This window comes from Diabrotica undecimpunctata, chromosome 1 (genome assembly GCF_040954645.1).
Source record: "Diabrotica undecimpunctata isolate CICGRU chromosome 1, icDiaUnde3, whole genome shotgun sequence".
NCBI classification, from domain to species: Eukaryota; Metazoa; Arthropoda; class Insecta; order Coleoptera; family Chrysomelidae; genus Diabrotica; species Diabrotica undecimpunctata.
The window spans coordinates 38644378-38662183 of NC_092803.1; the positions used below are offsets into that span (position 1 = coordinate 38644378).

At 33.4% G+C, this 17806-nt stretch overlaps 2 protein-coding genes and 1 long non-coding RNA gene across 3 annotated transcripts; 2 read left to right on the forward strand and 1 right to left on the reverse strand.

Annotated features, from left to right (window-relative positions):
• Window positions 1-3556: 3556 nt before the first annotated feature.
• Window positions 3557-4084, forward strand: LOC140439769 (uncharacterized). Its single transcript, XM_072529943.1, has one exon. The coding sequence runs from the start codon at window positions 3557-3559 to the stop codon at window positions 4082-4084; it is 528 nt and encodes a 175-aa protein (XP_072386044.1).
• A 1502-nt stretch (window positions 4085-5586) lies between these two features.
• Window positions 5587-6231, forward strand: LOC140439855 (uncharacterized). Its single transcript, XM_072530047.1, has one exon. The coding sequence runs from the start codon at window positions 5587-5589 to the stop codon at window positions 6229-6231; it is 645 nt and encodes a 214-aa protein (XP_072386148.1).
• Window positions 6232-7014: 783 nt separating this feature from the next.
• Window positions 7015-14042, reverse strand: LOC140438686 (uncharacterized). The gene is made up of 2 exons (XR_011950577.1): window positions 13937-14042; window positions 7015-7375 (listed from the first exon to the last, which is right to left on the reverse strand). It is a non-coding gene; the product is annotated as an uncharacterized lncRNA (long non-coding RNA).
• Between the last annotated feature and the right edge of the window lie 3764 nt (window positions 14043-17806).

The following is a 17806-nucleotide window of genomic DNA, read 5'->3' on the forward strand; positions in this document are numbered from 1 at the left end:
GTTTGTGTAACTGTCTAAGTAAAGTTTCTCCCCCGTACTTAAGTAGTTCGGTCCTAGGGCTTCTGTGTTCTTAAATTTGTTAATTTCTTGTAATGTTTATTCCATTTTTAAGTTCTCTGCCTACAGGTGCACCCTAAATTATATATCCGCTCCATGCTTTTCTTCTTGATATACATTTATTTTATTATTTAATTAAACAATAAATATGCAGAGCAGAAATACGTAGAAAATAGAAGAAATTAGAAAATAACTAAAAACATAAATGTGTACCGTATTACCAAAATAATAAATAGCAAAATAATCATTAGTATAAGCCACCAATGCAATCTTCGCCTAATGTACAAATACTGAGCTTTCGCTGAAAAGATCGACTGACAAGATGAATTACCCGTAGCCAGAAATTAAATTAAAGCAGGTGATTTGTTTAACTAAGATTAATTAACCGGTAGTGATTTAGTTTTTTTTTTATTCTAAAAGGCCAATACGATTCTGTTTCAAAAACCATCATCTGGCGAGATGCTGGTTTCTCGTGAGTTTTCACCTAATTCGCATCACTTGCTCTCCGTTCTTATAAATATATCGTCTTGGGCGTTCGCTTTTGATTTTCCTTGAAAGTTTAAGTGATTACGCAAATGGAGCAACTATTAAGGGTTGCAACTGGAGACCTATATATATTTGACACCAAATGATTAATAGCAGTTTAAGATAATAGCAAGTTGTAATTTCACTTAGGATTATCGTAATTAAAACCGTAGCGATTAAATGAAATGTTAACTTTGGTCGCTTAAATGAGTGATATTTCCACGTTTTCATTGCATAGGAGTTTATCCTTCTGTTTTATGTTACGACCTCGAACTCCAAGTTCTGTTTTTTAATAAAACCTTCTATACTATAGCTACCTTACTATAAATTGATCCATGACATAAACTAGCCTGGCTCAAATTCTCCAAACCAACGATATCTACTTTTATAAATAAGACAAAAATTTATCAAGGTTAAATAATTGTTTTCTTTTGGAATGTCTAAATTAAATATTATATTTATACAGGATTAAGCCATAGTTGATTGTAATGAAAATATCATTTTGTAATTGTTATTAGACGTTTCGATTTTCACTCCGGAAATCATTTTCAAAAAATATTATTTTAAAATAGTGAACTGATATTATAACCAATAGTTGTTTGGTGGTTGTTTTTGGAAAACAATAACCGCGAACAACTATTGGTTATAGTAGCAGGTCACTATTTTAAAATAATCTTTTTTGAAAACGATTTCTGGAGTGGAAGTCGAAACGTTAAATACGTATCAATTTTAAAATATTATTTTCATTACAATTATTAGTTGTGGCTTAATCATTAATCAGGCAATCGCTGATAGGCATAGGCCTTTTTACGTCGTTGGCCCTTGTTCTGGTTCTGGGCCTCCATTCTATGATTCGTCTTGTCCACCGTGCATCTTGTGTTCTAGCTAAGTGCTCTCTCCAGTTTCACTTTAGCGTCGTGATTCTTTCAATGAAGTCTTAAACTTTGGTTCTTGTTCTGATTCTAAAAGTCTCCATTGATTATAAACCATTTGCTTAAGACACATGGAAATTGCACTTATAATATAAATTAGTTGGCAAAATACTGCCTATGTCAGGCCTGTGCACCTCTATATGTCGTATATTTTATAGTGGCTCAGAGACAGAGGTACCTATCCAACAAACTTGTAATTTTTAAGTTCAGTGCACCTCTACATATCACTTTCGTTAAACGCCAGACGTGCCTATACAGGATTAAAGATGGCCGAGCTGTTGAGTAATGTTGGTTCTTTTTCCGATTGTCATGAAGAAAAAGAAGAGTAATAGCCTAGTGAAAGTGATAGTGAGACAACAGGTATGTATAATTTATAATATATTGTTGTATACACCATTCTGGCTTTACGTTATCATGTGAAAACGAAAGTCAAATCCCAAGTTGACCAAACAGTTTGTAAGAAAACAAAAAGTTTTCAAGGAAAAACAACATGTTTCAGATAAAGGTGAGACTGTTCGTCCAAAAGTATGCAAACCAGGAAGTTTGTCGTCAACAGCAAATATTTCAAAATTTTTATTTGCTAGATTTGATATCTAAAGATAATTGGTCACATTGCTGTTGAATCTGCAAAAAGAAAAAGAAAATATATATATATATATATATATATATATATATAAAGAAGGAAACATCAACGAAACAGAAGACGAGGAGTGAAGATTACATAATTAAGATGGAAATGACCAAAAAGTATGTAAAGAATGTTTTAAAAACGTCTTAGATGTTAGCGATAGCAAAATAACAAATGCTCTAAACAGAAAAGTATATACGGAAACATCCATTTTGGATAAACGTGGTAAACATGCACCACATAATAAGAGAAATAGGGATGATGCAGAGCACCTAATGACCTTGAAGCTTGAAGTTTCAAATGTAGTTCATGATAATATAAAAGAAAAAGTTCAATTTAAAGGTTTTAATAACAAATTCAATAAGAATAAAAGGAATGCATTTGTAAGTACTTATCAAGCGGGATCACGTGCGGTAAGTTGTTATTTTTGTAAAGGAAAACATACTATTTTTCGATGTGAAAAGTTTTTAAACTTATCCCCAGCTATGCGGTTACCTGAGATTCGTAAATTAAATCTATGTAAGAATTGTTTGAGACCCGGACATGTTATTATGAGTTGTCGGCATTCAGGTTGTAAAGCTTGCGGAGGTCGACATAACAGTCTTCTACATGTCAATAGTTCTAGGGATACTAGGGCATCTAGCGATAATACAAGAGAAAATAAATATCATAAACAATCTAGCGATAATTGTAGAACATTTTACAATGACAATCGAACATTACAAAGTACATGTGAAAATCATAACAATACACAAGTAGAAAGTAGTCATACTTGTTTTAGCGAGAAAATTATGACATCACAAGTGCTTCTGTCAACAGCCTTGGTCAATATTAAGGACAGCCAAGGCAATGTACATGAGTGTAGGGCTCTGTTGGACAATGGATCGCAAAGCAACTTTGTAACAAGGAGATTTTGTGAAAAATTAAATATAACTATGAAGTCAGTTAATTTTAAACTAATAGGAGTAGGGCAAGCGATATCCAAGTTAAAAAATCGAGTGAAGCTAAATATATCTTCTTCTACAAGCGATTTTAATTCAGTTATTGATTGTTTAGTGTTAAAAAATATTACCGACAAGCTACCTACCACCTCATTTAATAAAAACATTTTAAAAATACCAAAGAATATTAAATTGGCTGACCATACTTACAATCGAGCGAGAGAAATTGATCTGTTAATAGAATCATCTGTATTCTCGGAAATATTACAATTGGACGGGATTCAATTAGAAGATAGCAAAGTTGTTCTACAAGCGACAAAATTAGGATGGATCTTGGGCGGCGTGATAAGCTCAACGTCTAGCCAGGTAGAAAAGCATGCTAGCAATTTTTCCAGCGAGTTAAGCCAGGAGCAGGCGATTGATAAAATATTGTTGAAATTCTGGGAAATAAAAGAATAAAATGCGATTATGATATGTTTATGCAAGAGTACTTAAAATCGGGACATATGAGTGCGATTGATGAAGAAGGAGAGCAACAATTAGCTTACTATATGCCTCATCATGCAGTTGTTCGCGAAACAAGTAAAACTACACGTGTTCGAGTAGTATTTGATGCTTCAATGAAATCGGAATCCGGTCTGTCATTTTATGAGGTACAATGTGTGGGACCGACCTTGCAAGATGATCTTTTTTCAATAGTGCTCCGATTTCGAAACTATCAATTTGTTATGACTGCAGAAATATCAAAGATATATCGAATGATTTACGTATCTCCCGAACAACGTCAACTACAGAGAATATTTTGGAGACAAAACGCAACCGATGACTTAAAATGTTATCAGCTGAACACAGTGACGTACGGTACGGCTTCAGCTCCTTATTTAGCTGTACGCTGTCTAACACAATTAGCAAGTAAACATGAAAAGGGTAATCCTAAAGCGAGTGAATCGATAAAAAGGTCTTTCTATATGGATGGTTATTTAGAAGGAGTAGATAGTTAGCATGAATTACTGACTTTACCAGCACAAGTGACATCCATTTTAGTGAGTGCAGGATTTCAACTCAGAAAATGGCTATGTACCAAAAGACGATTATTGACAAAATTCCAAGTAGATACGAGCTTGGAATTAAGTGTCTTAAATATAAACAATGAAAAGACGAACAAGACATTAGGGATATTATGGGACTCTGAATCTGATTCCATAAAATATTCCTTGCCAGTATTTAAAACTTACCAAGCTATCACGAAACACGTTATATTGTCGTCTATTTCGCAGATTTTTGACCCTCTACCCTCTAGGTCTACTCGGTCCTATTGTAATAGTTTTGAAATTATTAATGCAATCGCTATGGCAAGGGCGGTTTAATTGGGATGAGAATCTTCCCGAAGAGATAGTTAATGTATGGTTGAATTTCAAGGACGACTTAATGAAGATTACTTATCTTACCATACCCAGAATGGTCACAGTGTCTACATATGTATCTGTGGAATTGCATGGATTTGGCGATGCTAGCCAAAAGGCTTATGGTTGTTGTATATATATTAGGTGTAAAGTTCAATTAGGCCAATATATATCCAAACTAGACTAATTAGGCACCAGTTAAAACGTTATTAACTATACCGCGATTAGAGCTATGTGCTTCGTTGCTATTAGCACAGCTGGCACAGAGAACAATAAAGGATTTACAAATTAAGTTTGATAAGTGCTATTTTTATTCGGATTCACAGATAGCATTATCATGGATAAAAGGTCCAGCTAGTAAGTGGAAATTATTTGTAGCAAATCGTGTTAAATTAAATTCAACAACTAACAGATGTGAGTGACTGGTATTATGTAGCGACTGATCAAAATCCCGCGGATCTCATCTCTAGGGATATGAGCATTGATGAGAAACTTATGTCAAACTTGTGGTGGAATGGTCCTAGTTGGCTAACTACAAATGATCTAAAAGAATTTATATCTAGTAAAATTCTAAATTTTGAAGGCTTACCAGAGCAAAAGGCTACTGCTCATCACTCAATATTAATTGCTAATTTTAATTTGTTCACAAGTTTATCAAATTTGAATAAACTTATTCGAGTAACAGCGTATATTGCGAGATTTATATTCAATTGTCAATTAAGGCTAAAGGTGAAAGATTTATGCGATAAGGAAAAAAGAGGGGGGCTTATTTACTAGTAGTGAATTAAGAGACGCACTCGACGTATTAGTAACCTTGGCACAAAAGGAGTCTTTTCCTGAAGACTTTGAAAGATTAAGTATGGGTTTAAGATTGAAACGCAATAGTACCTTATTATCTTTGAACCCATTTTTAGAGAATGGTATTATCCGAGTGGGTGGCCGGTTGCAGAAGTTAACCTACGAATACGATAAAAAATATCCAATAATTTACAATTCCCTTGCAAATATTACGTCCAATATCTGGACGTAATATTTGCAAGGGAATTGTCAGGAACTGTATCTCATGCATTAGAGCAAAACCTATACCTGGTAATTACGTTATGGGAGAATTACCAGCTACACGAATAACACAATATTTACCTTTCATTAATATAGGAACGGATTTCGCTGGTCCGTTTTTGTTAAAATATCGATTGACTAGAGGTTCTAAATTAATAAAAAGCTATGTATGTATATTTGTATGTTTGTCGACAAAGGCTGTGCACCTAGAGGTTACATCTGATCTAACCACTGCTTGTTTTCTAGCTGCTTTCAGACGATTTGTGAGCAGACGTGGAAAACCAAGTAAGGTTTATTCAGATAATAGAAAAACATATGTAGGTGCAAAAAAGGAACTACAAAGTCTTAATAACTTTTTCAAAAATCAAGCGATATCGGAAGAATTCAATAGTTACTTCACCGAGCAAGGAATAGATTGGCATTTCATACCTTCCAGAGCGCCAAATTTCGGAGGGATCTGGGAAGCCGGGGTTAAGAGTTTTAACTTTCATTTTAAGAGGGTTGTGGGAGAAGCACATTTAAATCTAGAAGAATTTCATACAGTACTGGTTCAAGTCGAATCAATGCTTAATTCACGTCCTTTGTGCCCTATAACATCCTCTCCTGATCAGTTAAATCCTTTGACTCCCGCTCACCTTCTTCTGGGAAGAAGTCTAGTTTCGCTGCCAGACAGAGATGTCAGTTAGATACCAGAAAATCGTCTCAAGCGTTTCGAGCGATTAAAAAAATGCTCCAGCATTTTTGGAGAAGATGGAAGAGAGAATATCTTGATGAACTACAAATCAGAAGCAAGTGGAAACAACATTCCGAGAGAACCATCAAACCAGGAGATATTGTCCTAGTGATAGATGAACAGACTCCAACCCTAAGTTGGCCAATGGCTAAGGTCGAACAAGTTCATCCAGGAACTGATGGAGTAGTGCGAGTGGTAACAGTCCGCATAAACAATAAAATGTTTAAACGACCTGTATCAAAACTTTGTATATTACCGACTGAAGCACAGGACATAGTTGAAAGTGTTAACACGTTTCAAGGCTGCCGGTATGTTACGGAGAATTAAAACATGAGTGCAGTTGCGGTTGAAGTGGGTGCAGTTGTCCAAACCCTTTTGTGAAAATTGACAGCAGATGCGCGAGAGAGAGAATTATATAGATAGAAGATAAAATAAATATTCTATAAGAAAATACCTTCAGAATCCTATTAACTACATTTCTGGTGAATTCTTTGGTTTTTTTTATATTTCTTGATCTAATGTCATATCATTATGGCAAGTATTTCTTTATCGTCCATATCTGTAAAATATCATCTTTCTTTCATTAATTTTAACTTAGAATTTTCAAGACCAAATTTGTCTGTGGTTCCTCTTTCTTATTTACTAGTTTTTTATTGTCATTCTATGTAACGTATTTCTTCATTTAAATTGCCATGTAGTCTAAATTTTGTTTATCTATTTAAAATAAAACAAACAATTTTTAATGAGATATATTACAAATCCATACTACGATTAATACCATATTATGTTTAATAGGGAATAGTGCAGTTATTGCATTGACGAAGGTTGTACCGGTTTTGGCCAGGGAAAGTAGTAGTTGGATAATACTGGAAGGTAGGAGGAGATGTCGGCGGTAGATCTACTACATTGAACTTAGCAGCCAAGAGACGAAGTCGTTGAAGTAGTCTAAGGAGTTCGTCATAATCAGGAAGTAGTGATAAACGAGGTAGTAAAGGAAATCGGTCATCTAGGTATTGCTGGTCTTCACGATATCTGTCATAATATCTATCGCTCAATTTAGGCTGGTAAGAAAAACCTTTGACCAAGGTAAACAGCAACTAAAAGTAAAATATTTATTTTAATACACACCTAATATTGCTTGCAATAAAATACAAATTATCCAAACCTAACATCTGCTACGATTTATTATCCAACGTCTTGGGTACTAATAATTTAAGTCCTGTATATTACAATATTTGAAAATCGATTTACCTTAAAAATTTATATCAATTCTTAACTAATATAGAAGCCATATACATATACAAACATAGCCCACAAGTATTACAGGAATTACTGGCGTATGTCTTCACCTTATTCTATAATGGACACGACTTACCACCGGAGTGGACAAAAGCACATATTAACAACATCTACAAAAAGGAGATAGAAAGAATTGTTCAAACTACAGGGGGCTAAGTGTCATAAATTCACTCTCAAGACTGTATGGAAAAATAATAAAAAACAAAATTGAAAAAGAGATGACAGATGTTGAAGAACAGAATGGCTTTTGTGCAGGCAGATCCTGTATGGACAGTATATTCTCTCTAAAGCAAGTTATCGAGAAAAGATTAGCCCACAACCTTTCAACTCATATAGTCTTTATAGATCTGACAAAGGCATACGATAGTGTACCACTTTCAACGCTTTGGGTAGCAATGGAAAAACAAGGAATAAGCAAAAAAAATATACAAGCAGTACAACAACTCTACAAAAATATGACGGCAAACATTAAAACTGGAAATAGATTAACTAAAGAAATTCCTATTAGTAAGGGCCTAAAGCAAGGCTGCTGCATAGCACCTACACTCTTCAAAATATATCTAAATGAGGCACTCTCAGTGTGGAGAAGAAAGTGCTGCAATATGGGCATCCCAATCGGAGATGATAGATTGTACACGATACACTTCGCTGACGACCAAGCCATTCTAGCTGAAGACGAGAGTGATGTAGGCTACATGCTTAAAAAACTGGAAGATGAGTATACCAAATGGGGCCTCACAATTAATATACAAGAAACTGAGTACTTAGTTGTAGGAGAAAAACCAGAAAGCCTACAAATCGAAATGGGAACTATAAAACCAACAGACAATTTTAAATACTTGGGAGTCCAAATAACATCAAAAGCAGGAAGTAGCGAAGAAATACACTCCAGGATTGGCCAAGCAAGATCAGCCACCAGACAGCTACACGGACTATTATGGAATAAAAAAAATGACAAAAGAAAATAAAAGAAGAATCTATAAAACAATAATAGAAAGTATTGGGCTGTACGGCGCCGAACTCTGGGAAATAAACCAAAGAAGCAAATAAAAAATTAAGGCCATGGAAATGAACTACTGGAGACGATGTTGCCAGCTCACTAGACTTGATAGGGTGAGAAACGAAGATATTCGGAAAGAAATGGAAATCGATCTAGACATAATAGACACAATCGAAGCCAAAAGACTTAACTGGTATGGACACCTTCAGAGAATGCCTGAAAATAGATGGCCAAAAAAAATAGAAGAATGGACTCCGCCAACTAGAAGAAAACGAGGTAGACCAAGACGATCCTTTAGAGACGATATCGACGATGCAATGACCGCCAGAGATTTAACAACTGAAGATTGCTTCGACAGGAAACGCTGGAAATTAGGATGCGAGAAGCAGCGCCAGCTGTAGAAGACTCGCTTGTTATATATATTATATAGAAGCCATAGTTAAAATGCAGTGCAGGTAAGGTAGGCAATGTATTTCTTACGGGGGAAAGGCCGATCACGTTGCAGGTTTGTCCCGAGCAGCGCATCAAGACCGGATGTCTATCATTATTGTTTCAACTAAAGCATGATTCAAAGATCGATGTATAAATAAGAGATTTGCATTCTCGAACGAAACAATAACATGAAGAAAAATACTGTAAAAAAAGTAAAATATATCAAAAACTCATTGTCGATAATTATCTATATTTATTAATTTTTCCATTACAAGCTTCCATTGTAAACACATTCTTTGGGAAATAAAGATCATTATAAGGTCATTAGGAGAAGCAAATGAGTTTTAATCCCCATTGTTTACGCAAAGAAAACATGTTTCTTTGTCGATTTGAGAACTGACCATTAGATCAAAAACTTGTTGGCAAAAACTATGAAAACTCAGTTCTATTTTATTTTCACAAGCAGATGAAAGTACTTACATCATGGAGCCGTTGCTAATATTTGTCGTTAATTTCAAACAGGGTATGACTCTTAGTGTGCAAAAGTAAAACGTGTGGTTTTATATGTATTGAACTATCATCTGCACTTAAAAAATGCTCACAGCTTGACTATTACTGTGGAAAAAGTTTCGATGTGCGGTGTGAGTGACATCCGCGAAGAGGCCAAGCAAGGTGAACTAAAACCGGTACAAAAAAGGAAGAAAAACAGCTTGCAGTCCAATTCACGTAAGAATACTTACGATGAGGGAGTGAAATCTCGAATAAGGAAAATTCATTTTTTTTTGACAACATATCACCAACCTTTGACAGCATAATAAGCAGAGTTAAGAATTCTGAGGAGATACCACCTTTTTTAAAAACCACAACTCGTACGCTACTAATTGACATAAGTTTTGAATATGGTAAAAGAGGTCGAGATTTGATAATGATGGAAAGAAAAAATATATTCTGGAGACACAAGTACCTCACACAAATAAAAACTTTAAGAAAGAAGGATAATATAAAGCTTATTTATACCGATGAGTCTAGGACTAACGTCGGTGCTTCAATCAAAAAGGAGTGGAGGGACACAACGATCAAGAATCTACGAGATGCCTTCATAAAAGGGCTCTCTACTAGACTGAAAGCTCCAACCCAAAGAGGTCCTTTGTTTTTTTCTTCTCCATGCTGCAAGCAAAACCGGTTTTGTGGCATGGGCCGAATTAACTTTCTTGACCAAGAAGGAAACCGCTGATTACCACGACGAAATGCATGGAGACCTACATAAAGAATGATTTGAGAAGACGTTAATTCCAAACTTGCCGAAAGACAATGAAAACATTGCCTTTTTTGAATAACGTGTCATACCAATCCAGGCAAATTACATTTTTCGAAAAATCACACACCTACCACTGTGCCAATACGAGCGGCATGGCTGCACGTCATAAGATCAACACTGCATTCTAACTGCGGCTTTTCCTTTAGCCAGTATGTGATCAAAAAGAACGTACCTATTACAAATTACTAATATTTCGGCAAAAATTTACATTTGGCAATCACAGCTTTCACTAGCTTAGTTATTCGATAATACAGCCCATACATTTTGCGCGTCTGGTCAGACTTAAAAGTTTTTATAGATTTTATAAATCGTTTTATTGCGTTTTTTGTCACCGTAAGGTATGTATAAACTCTAATTTTTTAAATATGCTATTATACTTTTGTCTTATTCTTTAGTAATATTTTAAGTATACCTCTTTTTGTTTTACTGCGGTTAGAAATTCCGGATGAATCATATTCTTTACGTTGGGTATAGAAGATGGTGACAATTATGACCAAAATGAAGTAAATACGAAAGTTATTGATAAAAGGACTTAAGATTCGAAAAGCGAACAACAAGTACAGGATTCACAGGAAATAGGAGATATTTTACTAAATCTTACATAAGAAGAAAGTGTTTTTAGGGCCAAAAATGGTACACTGTGAAGAAATCATCCAAGAAGCAACGAAAGAGTACCTATAAGCAAGACTAATTTAATAAAACATTTACCTAGGTCCAATAGAATTACAAAATACATTTATGAAATATTAAGATATTTTATTAATGATGACATGATTTACATCTTTGTGTACAACACTAATAAATATATTGAAACTATAGTAATCAATTTCTCAAGGGAGAGGGATACAAAGTTTACAATCCCATCGGAAATTTGATCTCTAATAGGCCTTTTATATTTGGCAGGGACATATATAAAGCCCATCGCCAGAATACAGAAGATATATGGTAAACTAATGGGGAAAGTATCAAAATATTTAGACTAGGTATGTTCGTATTACGATCTAGGTTTCATGTAAGATGCATCAGATTTGATGATAAGATCGACCGTGTAGGATACTGGATAAGATGGCCGCCATCCAAGTATTTTTTGACAAATTCGTAGAAAATCGGGATATAACCTTTCGGAATTTGTAACGTGCAATGAAATGCTTTTCGGTTTTTTGGGGAATTGCCTTTCGATACAATATATTTCAAGCACACCTTCGAAGCATGGGGTTAAAATTTTTAGTTTCTGTGTTGCCAAAATGTATTACACATTAAATATAGAGGTTTATGTGCGTCGTCAGATAGCCCATTTACTGTAGACAATTCATCAGACGAAGTTGTAAAAAGAATATGTTTCTTAACGCTAGATATTTGGTTCGTTATCATTCCTCTGGTTGATGTTTTAAAAGAGAGTTTGGATTAACTGATATGGGGATTATTAAAAAGAACAAAAGGGAACTACTACCTGAATTACTTTAAGCATGTTTGCATTTAGCGATCGATACATGTACCTAAAAAAACGAAGAAAGTTGTATTGCTTGTTTCAATTTGCATGATGACGATACTATAAATAAAGACACAGCTCCTCCTATGATGTTTTTTGAAAAACAAGATGTTGGCGAAAGGTAGTTGTTAACACGATGCTAAATATCGCAGGTATTAATTCGTTAGTGATTCATACAAGTAATAGTTCTCAACGCGATTACTAGTTTTTAAAAATTCCTAATGACTACTAAGGGGTTACCAGTTGTGTATGTTTACCAGGACTAGCAAACTCCATAGGAGTCATAAATTGTCATGTAATCTATTCCTGTTGTAACTTAAACATCAAATTTTAAAAAATGTAACTCAAAGTAAATCTAACAACATTTAACGAGTGTTTACCCATATGCATATATTTCTCTTCTATCTCTTTTAATTTCAACTCATTGTGATATCTCTTTTTCCTTCTACACTTGTTTCTTCTTGTCTCTTCTATTCTTGTTTTTGTACACTCTCTGTTATCTGTTAATATTTGTTGTCTGATCTTCTTCTTTTCCTTTGCTATCGCCTGGCACGCTTCGTCAAACCAATCTTTGTTTGTACTTCTCTTGGAGTCGCACTTATCTATTTTTTCGCTAGCTTCTCATACGGCAGATTTAATTTGTTCCCAGGCTTGATCTGTCTCTAAATTTTGGTCACATTTTTGTAGAATTTTATTTATTTCTTCGTCATATTTATTTTTTATTTCTACTTCCTTAAGTTTTTCAATATTGTACTTTCTCTTCGTTTTATTGTTTGATTTCTCTTTTTCTTCCAGCCTCCTCCCACATGTGACTTTAACGTGGTAATGGTCTGAATCAATTTCAGCTCCTCTCATACTTCTTACCTTCCGAACGATATTCGTATATTTACTTTCAATCATAACATGATCTATTTGATTCACCGTCCTTCCATCTGGAGAGACCCACGTACCTTTGTATATCTCTTTTCGTTTTAGTTGTGTGCTTCTTTGTGAAAAGTCCAACTAATGTCTCCAAAATCTTTCCAAGTCATTTTATGGTTTGCGAAGAGAACACTTTTTTAATTATCGGAAACGTAAATCGGTATGATTGTAGATACTGGTCACATAACAATCCTCGTTGGATGCGTGAATACCACACACATTGTCCAAAAAAAACTTAACAAATTGGCTGGAATAATGGGCGACAAAATAACTGGTCCCTTTTTCATTGAAGGAAACTTAAACGGTTCGGTGTATTTAGATTTATTGGAAAATAGGATATCTGAATTGGTGACTTCAAATTTCAAGTATTTTCAATAACATTAAATGCAGTAATTTCATGATTCTAAACTTTCAGACAACAGTATCCAAAATGAAAACATTTGCACCTCACTGTGCGCGTGTCGTGTAGCAATGTCTAAATAATTTGTTTCTTTAGAATATTTGCTATGGAGTCACTTCCTTTGACATATTGAAACCTATTTTACAAGCAAATCTTTCGAAATCAGCAAGCTTTATTCTATTAAAAAGTTCGAAAAGTATGCTGGATCCTCAATAATAAGCTCAGACGTTAACTGGTTAAAGTTACCGTATTTCTTGCATCTCAGAATACACTTCCAAGTCCACACAAATTGTTTTTTCATTCTTTTCCTGTTTAGAATAATTAAACATGCCACGTTTTTGCGTTTATAAACATATGTGTTCATCAAAGCGAGATAAAATAAACACTTTCCAAAGAAACACGATACAGGATATAATTGTGTCAACTATCTGCCAAATATAAATAGCTGTGTACATGTAAACGGACCATACATATATCTAAGATTCTTCAGAATTTTTAGAAGTGTCATATACTTATCAATGACATACATTTCTAATAATTTCTATCAATATGTAAACACGACAGCGAATTTATGTCTAACCTTCGACATGTATTTACGGAGATAAGTGTCAGGTGTAAATGTAGCCATACCCAAAAGCTATAAAAATCGTGCAAGTCCAAAATAATTGAGGTATTCCGTACATAAATACCAAACAACAGTTTTATAATTTAAACTACATTATATTGGGTGGGTTATGTTGAACTTTTGAGAATGTATGGAATGGTAAAATGAAGTAAAATTATTTAATATGTGACTTACCAAAATTGAGACAAAAATATACCCCTTCATCATCTCTTAGATTATATTGATCTTTAACGTTTCAAATAGTCTAAGTAAAGTTTTTTAGTTTTGGTTCTTTTATAGCTAGAAGAAGGTAGATAATAAAATATACAATCTTAATAAAAATATAAATCTAGCAAAAATATGTCATTATGCCTTTGTTATTGTGATTTATTACGATTGTTCAATAATATAAATGCAAGATATAAATGAGATTTATGCATTAAATGTTAATTGTTATTATTAATAAATTACTACATTATATGTATTTCTACTTATTATTCTAATTTTAAAATATTATTTGAATCTGTATTTAGATAATTCTTTTAAATAATAGTGTTTTTGATATGCCATGTGTTCTATGAAATTTAATATTCATAATTGCAATTCTTCCTTTTGAAACAGTCACGCTAAAGAGGCTAGCGCATATACAGGTGCATCATAATGTCAAAGTCTCGAACATGCTCTTCTGCCTTTTCTCCAGTTCAATAATAATATTTCATGGTATTTTTGTCCATTCGTAAAAAGACCTTTTTCAACATAACAAAACACCGAACATCTTATACTGAAATGACGGCATTCCTGAATGCCGAATATTTAATTGTTATTTGGTTATAATGAAAATTTGGTCTTCCCGTGGATCATTTCGATTGCTATTTCAATTTTCCACTAGTATCAAATGTATCGAATTTTTTAAATTCGTAATTGATTTATAAAAATTAACGTATTATAATACTGTCCTTAACCAAAACCCAGTATCTACATAAAATATTAAACAGAAAAAAATTAGGTTACTTAGCAAAACTGTCCTGTTTTAAGTCACTCAGAAGCAGAGTGGCCCAACTGATTTTTTGTATAATTCAGATAGGTAGTACAATAGGTGGCATTTTATCATAAATATCTTTCATTTCAAAGTGGCTCAACTAACATTTCACAGTAGACCAAGAGATGGCGTGAGTTGTACAGTTAGCTTACGTAAACATTTTATATGATTTGTGGCCTAAGTGACAGTAAAGCTAGTGTACAGTATGATATTTTAGATATTCTCACTCTTGTCTTGTGTGTTTCTATCACTCTTGTCTAGCGTTCATTCCTTTTTTACAGTACTATCAGCGTTTTATACGGTTTATGTTTGTGCAATCTTGTATTTTATATTATTAATGATTGTAAATATCTCAGCTCAAAATTTAAATTAGGATTCTAATTTCTTTAAAATGATAACCTTAAAATGAATAAAGCAGGCCCGTTTTCTAAGCGATGTTGCAAAAAATATAGGTTAATCTTTAACTTCAAGACCATTGATTACTTGAATTAATTAATAGAGAATATTTTTGTTATAGTTTAAAAATGCCGTTGTCGGATACATCCAGTACTCGTAAACCCCGCGAATTTGAAACAAATTCTGGGTCTGACTTCCATCCACCATCTAATGATAAGTCTTCTACAACTGGGGAAAGCTTCAAAGAAGATGGACTTATGGAACCTGCATCGAATAGAGGTAAAAAGGTAAAAAAATAAGTCATTTTGGAAAAGATCTGAGTCTAAGCTGGAAAGAAATTCAGCAAAATTATATTTTAATTCTCATGGTAGAATTGTATCTGAGAAACAATTTTATCATGAAGTTTGTAGCTATCCACGAAAGTGTCATTTGTTTTTATCTCTTGAAGAAAGAAAAAATATTTTCCAAAATTTCTACAACTTATATGATTCTAATTTACATACTTGTTACATTAATATACAAGTAAATGTTGTTAACAAAGGACGACATCCAGCAGCTCAAAATCGTAATAAACGTTCTAAGACACGAATTTATACATTACCAAAAGAATCAGGTGATATGGTAACTGTTTGCAAATCATTTTTCAAAAAAGCTCTACAAGTACAGATGAAAGGCTCACCAGAGCTGTAATAAACAAATCAAGAGGTCGCGAGTTATTCACTCCGCCACTGGATAAAAGAGACAAGCACTCCCCCTAAGAATAAGACAAGGGAAACAGATATTCAAAATATAAAAGATTTCATTAACAAATTTGCAAATTATACATCCCACTATTGCCGCAACAAAAATCATAATCGAGAGTATCTGTCACCTGATTTTAATATCTCAAAACTTTTTGATTTGTATGTGCAAAGTGAAGAACCAGAAGTGAAGGTATCCAAATTCGTATTTTTAAACATATTTATTTAATAAAGATTTTTTTCTTCATTTCCGTTATCCTCTTACTGACGCTTACCAACGATCTAACGCTGATAACATGAAAATAAAAAGCTGTGTAGGTGTAGAAAAAAGCAGAATGGAAACAGAAAAAGAGTTAAATTTACGGAAGGCAGAAGTAGCACGAAGTGGAATGAAGAAAGATGTACCCAAGGATAAAGATATCACAACAGTAATTACATTTGATTTCATGAAAACTTTAACTACTCCTAGTATTTCTACGGGAGTGGTTGATTAAACGAGCCGGTATTGTTTTGGCATCCACAATCTAACGACAGGTCAGATACACATGTATGTATGGCATGAAGACATAGCCTCACGTGGCCCAAAAGAAATTGATTTTTGTATTTTACAATTTGTAAAAACGTATGTTACCACACCGGCTTTAACCTTGTACAGCGATTAATGCGGAGGTCAAAATCGAAATATTAAACTGACATCTAATTGTAAATACATGACTGTCTCCAATACTTTCAGTCCCACAATCATAGATCACAAGTTTCTAGTTTCCGGTTACTCCTATTTGCCAAGCGACAAAGATTTTAAAGTAATCGAAAAACAAAAACGATATTTTAAAGATTTTTTTTTGTCAGACGATTGGATGAAAAGAGTTCCAAAAAGAATATTAAATTTCAGGTATTTAAAATGACCTCTGAAATATTGTGTACTGACAAACTAGAAAAGTTACTTACAAACCGAAATAAATGGAAGAAAGATATACAAGTAGAATGGCTTAAAATACAGTGGCTAATGTTCAAAGCAGAACAGCCATTCAAACATTATTTTAAATATTCTAATAACGAGAGTGTATTATTTAATTGTGTTGACGTCTCAAAAAAAAAAGACAGGCGTCTTTGAGATCAAAAGAGAAATCTTATACTTGGACATCCTTTTATATGTTTTCGTACAAGCTTATTATTCGACACAGTGGCCCAACTGACTTTTTTTGCATAAGAAAAGATTTTTTTTTGTTAATCTTTTGCTCATTTGACTCATATAGAATAAGGTTCCAGCAATTTTTGTGTAAGTGAATATTTTGAATTTATAGAAAACTTAGTTTTTGGTAAATATACAAAATATTTCACATTTTTTAATATAAAAACGCAGATACTGCATAAGTGCTAGCAATTTAAGACATCCCCTTGTGTGGTTATCTTAGAAAAAATGTGGCAAGTTACAGAAAAATGGTTACTGCATTCTGGCTAAGAAGTTGTGTGTCAACAATTTACATTTTTTTCTTAGAAACTGCAGTAGAAGTTAAGGAGAACTAATAATTATAATGATTTGAACAAACATTTATAATATTTAAGTTTTAAAGAGTAAATACTTAAACAGATAGGAAAATATTGTAAATACACAACTATTTTTTAAACAGCAAAATGGTTTTAACAATCACACATTTTAAACAAGTTTTTTTGTTATACATTTTTCATCTTTCGTTTCTCACTCATCACGCACAAGCAAATTAATTCAAAAGTTTTTTCTGTTTTCTGAATTAAGTTGCTTGAATGAGTTGTCACGTTTCTTTTTATGAAATCCCATTCGTTTAAAAAGTAATGGAGAAATTTCCACGTTTTAGCGTTTCAAAATACGTTTAATCTTTTTGTTTTTTAAGAAATCAACTTCGTGTCTGA